Source organism: Pezoporus occidentalis, unplaced genomic scaffold (assembly GCF_034315485.1).
Source record: "Pezoporus occidentalis ecotype Australia unplaced genomic scaffold, CSIRO_AGI_Poc_V1 ctg16, whole genome shotgun sequence".
NCBI lineage: Eukaryota > Metazoa > Chordata > Aves > Psittaciformes > Psittacidae > Pezoporus > Pezoporus occidentalis.
The window spans coordinates 8,609,663-8,622,428 of NW_026913425.1; the positions used below are offsets into that span (position 1 = coordinate 8,609,663).

General features: G+C 38.3%; 1 protein-coding gene across 7 annotated transcripts in view; it reads left to right on the plus strand.

Annotated features, from left to right (window-relative positions):
* Window positions 1–12,766, plus strand: part of UHRF2 (ubiquitin like with PHD and ring finger domains 2) — a 125,676-nt gene that overhangs the window by 71,062 nt on the left and 41,848 nt on the right. For all 7 annotated transcript variants that reach the window (XR_009963555.1, XR_009963556.1, XR_009963557.1 and 4 more), the window contains exon 9: window positions 958–1,062. Coding sequence is in view for 4 of the 7 variants with exons in the window: in XM_062612505.1 (XP_062468489.1) it covers window positions 958–1,062 (105 nt within the window). In the remaining 3 variants the exon portion in view is untranslated. The remainder of the gene's footprint in view (window positions 1–957; window positions 1,063–12,766) is intronic.

Below are 12,766 nucleotides of genomic sequence, written 5' to 3' on the forward strand. Positions count from 1 at the left end.
AGCACAATAGTGGGGCCTTTTTATTCAGCATACGCATATAATGGTCTTGAAAAGCTGGCATAGTTGATTCTGCCTCTTGGAAAGGCAGAATAAGAAAAACAGGCAACTTGAAAGTCTGAAGGAAAATACAAAGATAGAAGTATCCTCATTGGTTTTCTGCTGGTAACCTTTGTTCTATCAGTAGTATTTTTGGCATCATGTACTGAGAAAATACATGGTTTGATACTTAGCCTCTTTTATTATTCATAAAAGGTTTGTTTGTTTTTTTTTTTTTTTTTGAAGCAATTACAGTACAAGTTTTGTGGGGGAAGTGTTCCAGCAGACTTTAATGATGTTGCTAGTTTATGGTATAGCTGCAGCTCTCAGGTGGTCTGGTTACAGACTAGGTGCACATTTGTCGTCAGAGAGTTACCTTAGTTGGAGAACTAACATGAGATCTGTACGTTGTTGTAATGGCTTCTTCTGTTTCCTTAGGCAGTGTGGTAATATTTCTGTGCATTGGTCACATTTTCAGTGTGTTACCTTAATATTACCTGACAAAATGATCTTTACACAGGTAACTGGGGTCTACCTTAGTTAAAGACTGTAAAAGCTTACCGAACTGGCAGATCTCTGTTTGTTCTGAGTTACTGTCCAAGAGGTGTATAGCACTGAGTATAGTCTTAAATACTGCTTATTGAAAGAAACATGGAGATTTTTCCCAAAGAAGAAAGTGTACCTTTTCATCTTCCAGAATCAACACTTACATTGTCTTTACAGTTTTTTGGGTGTCCTTAACTTTTGGCTTTTCTACCTTAAAAACTAGTGGAATGCTCACCTTTAATGACAGTCTTAAATTAACTATTTACACAGGAATCCTGTATGGTATTTTAAACAGAAAGTTGATTGCTAAAAGTGGTTGTAAATTGCTGGTAGTGTGAAAGAAAGTGCTAGAAACTGGCTTTATTTTGTTGCCAGGTGAGCGAAGCCGGTGTTCACAGACCCCATGTGGGTGGAATCCATGGGCGCAGTAATGATGGCGCTTATTCACTTGTATTAGCTGGAGGATTTGAAGATGAAGTGGTAAGTCATTTATGGAAGCAACGGTTTTGCTGTTCTAATGTATCAGTGTTTGTGAAGAGGGTTATGTTTGTTGTTGATCCTAAAACTAATGCTTATGCCAATACAACCATGGAAAAAATAACTACTACTGATAACAAACTGAGTAGTTTCTAGTATTCCAGGGAGAAATATGTAAGCAAATATTTTTAAAGAACCATAGAACACAGAATGGTTTGGGTTGGAAAGGACCTTAAGATCATCTAGTTTCAACCCCCCTGCCACGGGCAAGGAGATCTCCCACTAGACCGTGTTGCTCAAGACACTGTTATATTCAAGCCAAATATGTTAGTTACAGGTGGATTTTATGTTGTTCAAGATAGTTAAATTTCAGTGTATTTTCAGATATAAATACTTTATATGTAAGTAATTTAGTATTAAAGTCTGATACTGTAATTACATGCAAATAATATGTTTTATGTTCTGCTTTGGTCTTGATTTTTATTGCTTTCAAGAAACTTGGGTGCCTCTGCCTTTGGGTTTGTTGTGTTTCTAAGTATGTGACACATGTATTTCAATGGAGCAAGAATAAAAGGTGCATGTTACTTGGTTTTATGAATATCTGAAGGTCCTTGACTCCTACTGATAAGCACTTTCAGAACTTCTTAGGAAAGTGTCAATATCTTGTATTATGACCCCCAAAGATGCAGGAAAAAGATTACACATTGATGTTAAAATTGAAGTAGAGCAACAAAAGCAATTAAGCAATTATGCTGCTAAACAAAACTGTAATTGCGTCCAGCTTTCATTTCCTGTTGTTGACCTACATTTATTTATGAGTAGATTACTATTTTCTGCAACTAAATAATGTTTACGCAGGGTGCATCCCTTCCTGCAATTCTGCTTGATCAGGTGGAATTTTGAATCATGCATCAGGTGAAGAAGGATAAAGCAACATAAAAATATAAAACAGATAAACAGTCTGTTTTTTAATAACATGCATAGCTGTGAATCATAAGGAAAAGGGCCCTAGAGACAGAAATAAGCATCTGAAATACCAATTCTGAAATACCAATTCTGAAATGTATTCTTTGCTAACAGCACCTACCAGCTGCTGTAGAGCATTGCCTCTGAAAGAGTCTTTTTTTAACATGCAGCATGAGGAGTTATTTGGTGTTGGGATACCTTACAACACCCTTAGAGTCAGCACCAACCCAAGCTCTAGGACCCTTAGCCAGTGGATCCCGTGAACACTGATGCTCAAAAATGGTACCTGCTATGCTGGGGCGCTGCAGACTCCTTTTGGTTTCTTTTTGGTGGTGATACAGATGTCCCCTTATTTCTGCTGCTGTAATTATTCACTTTGAAGTATTTAATAAACTTAATTGGATCCTTTGCATGTCTTTTCTAGTTCATGTAACTGATCATGTGGTTTTGTGGATACCAAAGTACTGTCATAGTCCATTATGACATACATAATTTTGAAGAATAATAGTCGGGATGAAACATTGCAGAAGATACCCTAAAAACTTGCATGAATGTTAGCTTTTTTGCAGTTCTCTAAAGTAGGATACAAGGGGGATTTTTTTTTTTCCCCAGGTGAATTTTTGGAATTATTTTTTCTTCTTTTTTTTTTTTTTTTCATATACCAGATTTTATTTCCCAGTTTATTTCCGTTTTCTCTGGGTTGTTTTTTTGTCTTGTTTTGTTGTTTTTTTTAGGAAAAGGTTGAAATTAAACTCATAAGGATATCCACAGAAAAATCAAATTCTATACTTACAAATATCTTACATACAGCATCTCATTCCACAAATGAAAATTCTAAATAAAAGTTCAGAGAAACGTGACGTAGGTAGTTGTATATTAGTTTTTACAAAATTGAGAAATGTGTTTGGAAGACTATTACTCTATGTTTCTAAACTTTATGCACTATTTATGTGCACTGCTGCCATCTTAAAGCGCTTCCTGTGGCTTTAAACTAACAGTTCACTATTGGGGTAAAATAATCGTAAAAATACATTGCAAGGAATAGAATTTACTGTCTAGCTTTTGCATCATGCCATTTTTATTCTGTATCTTTGGAAATTTAAAGTCCTGCAGACCCAGATTTGTCCACAAGTTGCCCAAGTCGGGATGTATTAGAGTGCTCAGTAATGATGAGTTCTGTCAGTACAGGATCGAAGGGGTTCAGTCATAGTTCACAAAAAGAGCAATGGGTGAAATTGTTTTGCACATGAAGCTTAATCTCATTCTTAATTACATGCATATAAATGTTTACACATTATCTCTTGTAAATCTTTAACCTTGAATTACAGTGACACATGGCTTACCTATTTAAGATAGAGTATTACAATAATTAGCTTTTGAGTCTCAAATATGCTAATGTTGCTGATCTTGTTCTTTATAGTAACCGTAATAGGAACATTAGCTGAAGAAATTGAGAAGTCTTTCAGGAACTGAAAATCAAAGAATTATTTTAGGATAGACTAACATTTAAAAACTAGATATTGGGTATTAACAGTATCACTGTTCAAACAAGCTGATTAACAGATCACTGACCAAAGTGATGAGTGATAAAAGTATTCATGATAGAAGTATTTTAATTTGTCTGTTCATCTAATCAAGTAGCTGAAGAAATTTCTCTTTTGTGTTGAAAAATTGCCCTCTTGTTTTGTGTCATTAGGTTTATGTATCAGGGTTTAAACTGCTGTTCAAAAGTTTGAAGATCCATGTTTCTGCTGGATTGAGGGAGTGCTGTAAAGATGGTAAACTTGTTGTGTGGTGTGCTTAGTTTAATATGAACAAAGATTGTTTCTTCTTTAAGTGATTTTGTGTATAGGATCATACAGGAAATCTCTGAATTAAGATTCATAATCTCATGGAGAACAGTACCTGCTATGATTGTTCACAATTTTTTTTAAAAGATTCAGAGAGTGTAAAAGAGAATAGCATCTGTAGTGACCCAAAAGGGACCCCAGGCAGATAAACTCATTGCTTAGATTCATTGATACTCTATACCAAACCATTCTGTGCCTGGAACATAGCATTCCCAAAGTACTTCATGAAACGGGTTGCCTTCCACTTTAAATATTTTCTGGTTTTGCCTTAATCCTGTGTGTGGGTAATCGGTTTCAAAGTGTCAGTGTTATTCCACTTGTTTGAAATAGTCTAATTGCAAATAAACACTGTTTAGCTCACTAGATTTGTCCAAGCAAATGTTGTGGTCAGGTCAGAATGTTTCGGAACCTCTGCTTAGTGTGCATTGCACAGTGGAAGCACTTGATCAGTTCCACCACTGCCAAAGGTGCAGTGCTGGTGCTGTAGCAAATTGCATACTTAAATGGCTTTAAATCCAAATCAAGTGGGAATGGGAGCTTCATGTCTGAGTTAAAGTGGTTTATATCCAAAGACCTTTGCGACTAGTGGTTTACCTAGATATGTGTATGACCTGCAGCTTTATTAACCAGTTTGCTAGGCTTACCTGGATCATCTGAATCCAGTGTGAGCCCTCGTACAAAAGAGATGTAATGTGCTATTAAAGTTTTCTGAATTATCATGCCATGCTGACTATGTTACCAAGGGAACAGTTTTTCAGATTTCTTCACCTCTCTTTTATAGTACTGAGAATCCAACATAACAAGTTAATTACACCCATTACACTGAGAGTGTCTATTGTGAGTCACTTGGATCAACTATGTAGCTGAAAACCTGATCTTGAAGCCATGAAACTTGCTGTTTGCAAAAGCCATCATGTTTCCAAGGTCTCAGCACCCTACTGTTTTGGGACCTGCTTGGAGCTCCAGCGTAATGTGAAAAAACTTGAATATCTCACTACTTAGTATCTACCAAATATCTTCCATTTCTCTCTGATGTGTTACTTGTTTACCCTTGTTGCTTCCAATACTAAGGACATAGTTGTTGTAATTTGTAGGGCAGTAGCTTTAATACTTATGTTTCAGATCTGCAGGACATCTTCTATCATGCAACAGTCTCCTCTCCATCTTTTCTGTTACTCCATATTGTTAGCTATCAGTCTGTACAAAATGTTAATTCATACTAAAAATTACCTTTCTTGTATTATTTTCTGAATTTCATTGTCTCCTCTGTGCCTGCATTATATTCAGAATCACTTTCACACTCTGAAACACCTTATTTTGTTACAGAGAGGCTTTTTGTAATTTTTTACTGCTAGTACTACATCTGTCAAAGTAGTCTCATCTGCCTATTCATTTGCATGTTTCATTTGCATCACTTTGCATATCCAGTTGTTTCTAAAGCATCGATAACCCACTTGACACAATGATAAAGCAGATTAGAAAGTAGAAATTAATGCTGCCAATGCTCAGGAAAGCGCTGTTCCGCTCATTTTCTGTTTCATCTTTCCAAGAAACATTCTGTCTGGAATAGTGCCTTAGGTCAAGGACATAGGCCTTGGCTTCTGGTTGTGAATGCCTAACATACTGAAATACTTTCTTTCTGAATTTAATGCATTTTCAAGGGACTGGTCATATTGGTGCAATAAGTCATCAATCTGTTTCCTTCATAAAACTCTGAACAGTCAGCATAATTATTCTAATCTTTGTTGTATCATACATGAGTTTCTTGCCGCACTTCATAGACTTTTAGCATAAACACCTATAAAAATTCATTCCTATGACATTAACCACTTGTTTAGATGCAGGAAATAAAAGAAGAATGAAAGTAACAACTTCTAATTATATATATAGAGATAAAAGAATGTAAGTGCATGTCTTTTAGACAGACAAGATTTTCCTTGCCTTGCTATAACTAGGATTATACTTGGCTACTTAAATTACTCATACAGATTGCAGCTTTTTTTCCTTTTTTATATCAGAAAAGCAATCAAGTAGCAATCTCCAATAGGTTGTCAGAGATAACTGTTATTAAAAAATGTTGTCTGAAAAAACGTTTATTTCCTAAGTAATCTCCCAGTACAGGCAGGTGTCTTTGACCTGAAAAGGCTTTCTGTCTGTTATATCTCTAGTTAACCTGGTTTGAAGTCAGAACTGATTTTGAAAGGAGCAAAAGATAATGAATCCAGGGTAGCCTGAATTGTTTACGTATTAATGTTTAGCTTAAAGGTCTGGTAGTTCACCATTTTGCACTGAACCTGGAAATGGATGAGAAAAACCTCAAGAAGTGGTTGCATGTGCAGTAGTTGAATAGTACTTTCATTTAGAATTTATATTTCAAAATGTTGACCTAATTCCATCATTGGTTAGCCACTTTCAGCTCTTTCCTGCTTTGAAGCTGTCTTTCTTACTGTTCTGAGATTCAGATTGTCTTACACTAAAATGGTTAAATGTTTTCATCGTGGTGGAATGCGCCACAATACTGTCATGTTTTTGCTGTCAAGGGCAGTTGCAGGGAGGGCTCAGAAACACAGATGATGATATATTCAACCTTTGCACTTAATGCAAGAGGTATTTTATTGATTTATAAATTAAATATGCAATTTACCACTTCCTTTTTAATTGGCATCTTTTACTGCAGTGCTAAACTATGAAATTACTGGTGTTGAAAGCACTTACATGCATACAAACACATGAGGTTTTAATGGAGATAAATGATGGCATGATTCAGTTTCAGGTATCCCTACTACAAGGGAGAGAAGATAATTTCAAATGTAATTGTCTCATACTTAGTATTTGTCTTGGATTTAAAAATTTCATGTAAAAAAGCTTAGTGTGTTTTTCTTATTTTGCTTTGTCATTTTAATCATGATCTTAACCTTTATTCATCACATTTTACAAAGGTGAAACTGGTGAATTGGGAAGTTGATGAACTGATGAAATTTTGGGGTTTCTTGTATCAAAAAAGCCAGTAAGACATTATTTTTTTCAAACTGAAGGTTGAAGCTCATCTAGAAAATCTGTGTTTGTAACAGATTATTTTAATAAATGATAAATGCATTTTTTTTTTGTGTATATGTTGGGACCAGATTTTGAGTATAATACCAGAGGTATTAATGTAAAGAAAAAAATAATTGAGAGCTACCTTGAGGTAGCTGGTATGCCAGTAACTTGAAATAGCTGATGCCCCTGTCAGCTGCTGCATAAAAGCAACCCATGGAAATCATGTGGTCAGAATTATGTGGAATTCGGAATCCTACTTTTGTTGTTCTTCAGTGGGTGAAGTTCATTTGCTCTGTAGTGTGATCAAACTTTACAAACAGGACAGTTAAGAGATAACTTAATAGAGACAACATAAGAAAGAGAGACATACAGAAGGCATTAAGAGAAGACAGAATACTTACTAGCTGTTGAAGGAAAGTTTTGGTGCCGGAAAGTTGAATTAAGCTGTGGAAAGCAGAAGAGAAAAGGCAGAATTATGTATTTTAAGGTAAGAAAATGGAAAGAAGAAGAAACAGAAGAGAAAATATTTAATAGCTTTTTTGACAGTTATTTTGTTTCTTAAAACAGACATCAATAATTCATTTCGCCAAATGAATGCAGACTGAATGCAGAATTTACAGCAGTATCCATATCTTAAGTTCTGCGTTTTGATCCCATAAAGGAAAAAATAGCTTTCCCCCTTTACCTGTCACACACAGGCTATCAGTTGGACATTGGTTTGGGTGGTAGGAAGATCCTGCATTGTCTATAGATAGGACACAGAACTCAAAGCTGTTGCAAAATTGTTTTAATAAGTCATTATTCATCAGAAGATCCCAAATAACAAGCTGGTGAATATTCCTGACATACTCCGTTTTCAAAGTAAAACACCATAACCCTGATGGAAGTAGGTTCTGTAGGTCTCCCATTAGGTCTCCAGAGTAATGTATCCCCATTTCAAGTCTGCTTGTCATCGACTATATTCATATCCACATTTACTCCACTTTTAAGGATTCTCTGTGCATCATTTACTCTTGTCATTCTAAATGTTCTCTGCTAGAGCTTACATACTCTCCTGAGCTTTCTTCCTCTTATTGTTTCTTCCTCTTATTGCTCTCATATCAGAGGTTCAAATGTCCTCCCCATTTCTCTTCATCCAGTCCAGGTCAGTGCCCTGTATGACAAGATCTCGTGTGATTTTTCTCAGGTTCTAAGAACTGTGTGTCTTTGCTCCCTGCAATCCTTTTTTTTTTTTTTTAAGTATATCTGATGTGAAGTAAATGAGTGTAGTTCTTCCAGGAAGTTGTGGCAGAAATGAGTCTTTCTTATGCAGGGAGTTTTTAAAAGATGCCATCATCTTGTTTCTTGACCTGCAATATAATTGTTATAATTACATAATTGTTCTGTTTGTCCTCCATTTTCTTTCCCTTGGATTTCCAGTTTCCTCCAAATCCATATAATTTTGCCTATTTATGCATAGAACAGTTGCACAATTAAAAAACATCAAGTGGAATCTGTTCAAGAGGTGAACGTTTATGCATAGGCTTTATGCTGTCTCTTCAAGCACAGCATCTTGTGGTTGCCTGTGGTTAAGGACTACCACCCAGAGAATCACTCAGTCTTACTCTGAAGGCATTAGAAGATTGATGCTCTTAGGCCTGTTACATTTAACCCATTTTCTAAAGAAGTGTGTTCCAGTAGGTAATTGTGAAACTGTTGCATTTATGCTTTCTCGCTGGAGTATTTTCTGGCCTAAGTTTATAGCAATTTGTCCTTGGTTTATGTTTGTCTGTTATACAAAAAAAAAAGTCTATTCAGTACTTTCTTCTCATGAAGATCATTCTACCTAGCAAAACAGTTTATTATGGATCTTTCTTGTCTTGTAAATAATTTTCTTCAACTTGCTCACGTATTTAGTGTTTCTGTCTTTCCTCTGTTGTTTTACGTACTTGTATATATGTTATTTCAATATTTGATTGAACATTACCTTTTATAAAGAGTGAAAAATCACCTTCCAGTTTCAGTTTATTTCTGCTTGTACATCAAAAAAACTACCTTAACAGTTTTCCCTACTATGCCACGCCACGAACATGTGTTCAGTTTCTCCTCTGTTATGAAACACAAATCATTCTGGATTCATGACTTTCCAGGAGACATCTTCTGGTTTTCTGAACTTGGCCCAAGCTTCCCATGTGCTGTTAAAATGCAGTTTGTTGGATGAGCCTGATTTGTCAAGCAAATCCATCCCTGTTCATATTATTAGTGCAAACATCTTTGTGGGATTTGTGCTTTTTGTTTGACAATCACAAAAAAATTAAACATAGTTCAATTCTGTGATACCTTATTTTATGCAATTTATTTTACATTCTTTCTTAGTAAATAGTTCCTGTCTTGTTGGTCTTTCATTCTTTTGAAGTTGTTTCATATATTGTCCTCATACAATATCATTCTATTTATATTATTTTTTAGAAATTCACTGAGCAGAGTAAGTAGCCTATTTTAAAAGAGGGTATACCAGGGTTTATGCATGTCTTTATAAGGTTTGAATATTTCATTTAATACTTAATATTTCATAGCACATGCTTGTTATTATGTCTAGATAAATTTTTCAGGATAAATAACGCTGCAGCTGAATTTCTGTAGGTTTTCCCTACACAGAATAAAATAAACATCTTTCCTATGATTATTATATGGCCTTGTTCAAAGTTTTTCTCTTTCTAACTTTCTCTTTTTCTGCTGTTGTTGTTCATGAAGTAACTGTAACAGTCTTGCACTGGATCCTAAATAGTGTCAGACTTTTAATAGTGGTAAGAAATTGGCTGAAGCTTACTACTGTGTACGTGTGCAGATTTTTGCTATAAAAATTCTTATAATTTTCCTATCAAGTATATATCTTCTACTGTTGCTTCATGATAACAGACAAAATTTGTTTTTCCAAACAGGTATCATATTCAATCTATTTTAGAGTGTTGTCCTGGGTTCAGCAGTAGCAGTCATGTTTCTCCTTCGTGGTAGCTGGTGCAGTGCTGTGTTTTGACTTCCAGCCTGGGAACAGTGCTGGTGACACCGATGTTTTCGGTTGTTGCTAAGTGATGTTTACCCTGACCAAGGACTTTGTGAGGCTCATGCTCTGCCAGGGAAGAGGGGAAGCCGTGAGGAAGCAGAGACAGGACACCTGACCCAGGCTAGCCAAGGAGGTATTCCATACCACAGCACGTCATGCCCGGGGTGGGGGGTGACTGGGAGTTACCCGGAAGGACACGGGCTTCCGGGTGGGACTCGTTTCTTGGCCGGTGGTATCGTATTCTCTTCCCTTGTTATTTTCCCTTATCATTGTTGTAGTTGGTGGTAGCAGTGGTGATTTGTGTTGTACATTGGTTGCTGGACTGTTCTTGTCTCAACCCGTAGGAGTTGCACCCTTTCGATTCTCCTCCCCATCCCTCACGGGTGCGGGGAAGGGGAGAGCCCTGGGGGGGGAGGGCGGGCCTCGGTTGCTCTCAGCCCAGCACCACTCACTGGGAGTGAGTGAACAAGCTGTCTGGCTAGCGTTTAAACCACGACACTTCTTTTGGCACCCAATGTGGGGCACGAGGGGTTGAGATAAGAACAGATCTGACTGGATTAATAGTCACTCGTCACAATGCTGATTTATTGGCTCTCAAGGTTGTTCCTCTTGATCTCACAGTTTCAGTGTATCGTATCTTACTTCCATCCGGTATTTGCTGTATTAGTGTTTCTCAAGTGTGGGGCTTGGGCTAGGATTTTTGTCCCATTGTACTTTATGGTAATGACTTGTAATACAATAGAATCATTGATCATGAAACTGATCTGGCTTATGTTCCCAGTGTGGTCACCACCTTTATACTTTGGGAGGTATATAATAGAAGTGCTTAGCAATTACACATCTTTTTTCTCCTTCTCAGGTGCTCAACCTGTGAAGGAGACATCCTTTTACCCTCCCAGTCCTCCCTCCAGACCATTTACATTTGAGAGTTTTGAATTTTTTGAATGGCCTTTTAATGCTGTTGAGACCTGTTTGCTGATTGCGATGGGGATCACCATGCTAGCATACATACAGAGTGTGTTTTGCCCACGACTGATTTCAAGAGTTAAGCAGAGTCAGGTTTGGGTCTTGTCTGAGGTTAGATGACGATGTAGGGGACCAAGAGATTTTCCGCAAGGCTGGACAGTCATGAGTGGCAGGGTGTGTGGGATAGTATGGGCAAGTATCTAGGTCAGTGGGCCCCTCCAGTACTTTGGAATTTCACTAACAAACAACTGCAAAATCCAGAAGAATTAGTAAAACACTTAAACAAAGTCTGTGGTCATTCTGGCCATACCAGAGACGGACAAATCACGGCAACGTGCTGGGGCTTGGCCTATGCTTACAGGGCCTTGTTCAACACTATCCAGCACCTTCAAAAGGAAAAGAATGTCGGTGGATCTGAGGGCAAAGCAACAGTCGCTACTCAAACTTTGGCTGCAATGAACAGCTCAGCTACCCCAGCGGCAAGTACAGCAGCTGCTCAAACTTTGACTGCAACAGACAGCGCGGTTACCCCAGCTCCAAGCACAGCAGCTGCACCAACCCCAGCGACAAGTACAGTCGCTACTCAAACTTTGGCCTCAATGAACAGAGCAGCTACCCCAGTGGCAAGTACAGCAGCTGCTCAAACTTCAACTGCAACAGACAGCACGGTTACCCCAGCTCCAAGCACAGCAGCTGCAGCACCCCCAGCAACAAGTACAGTTGCTACTCAAACCACAGTGATAATCACTGCAGCCAAACCAGAGGACCAATTCGTACCAATATCGGTTGCCCCTGTACGCAAGAGAACAAGCAAAAAGGAGGCAAGAAGGGTGAAGCAAGATGAAGAAACAAGGAATTCACCAGCCGGTCCAGAATCTGATCAGGAGTCATCATCACATGACGAAGAAGAAGAAGAAGAGGTAACTTCTCAACCTCGGACCTCAAACAAGCTGCGGAATATGCGAAAAGATTTTACCCGTCAACCAGGGGAGCACATCATCACCTGGTTACTCCGATGCTGGGACAATGGGGCCGATGGTCACGAACTAGAAGGTACAGAAGCCAAGCAGCTGGGATCACTTGCTAGAGAAGGGGGAATTGACAAAGCAATTGCAAGAGAGAAAAAGTCCCTCAGCCTTTGGAGGCGGCTCTTGGCAGCTGTGAAAGAAAGGTTTCCATACAAGGACGATGTTACGAGTTGTTCGGCCAAGTGGACTACTATAGACAAAGGCATCCAGTCTCTGAGGGAATCAGCCATCGTAGAGATGATCTATCACATCAAGCCGAACAACGGGGATACACCCATAGATCCAGATTAAGTTGAATGTACACGACCCCTGCGGCGAAAACTTACACGGAATGCACCATCATCATATGCCCATTCATTGGCAACAGTAACCTGGAATGACATAGTACCACTAACAGTGGATGAAATGGTTCATAAACTCCGAGAGTTCAAAGACAATCTCACCCCTTCCATCATCTCAGCTGTGGAAAAACTGTCCCAGGACCTCAAACAATTGAGGGACGATCTATCTGATTTATCCAGCTCCTCACGTGTACCAACACACGTCTCAGCTATTAACAAATGGTGTCCTATTGTTCGAGAGAGGAGATACAGGAGGTATACGCCACGGGGTACCCTATGGTTTTACCTGCTGGATCAAGGAGAAGACATGACAAAGTGGGATGGAAAACCTACTTCAGCTTTGGAGGAACGGGTGAGTGAGCTGAAGAGGGGAGCAAGGGCCAAGGCTGATCGTCCCATGAGAGCTGTGGCTTCAGTCTCTGGTGAGCAGTTTCCCAGATGGAATGGAAGAGCTGATTTTACTCCAGCTCCTGT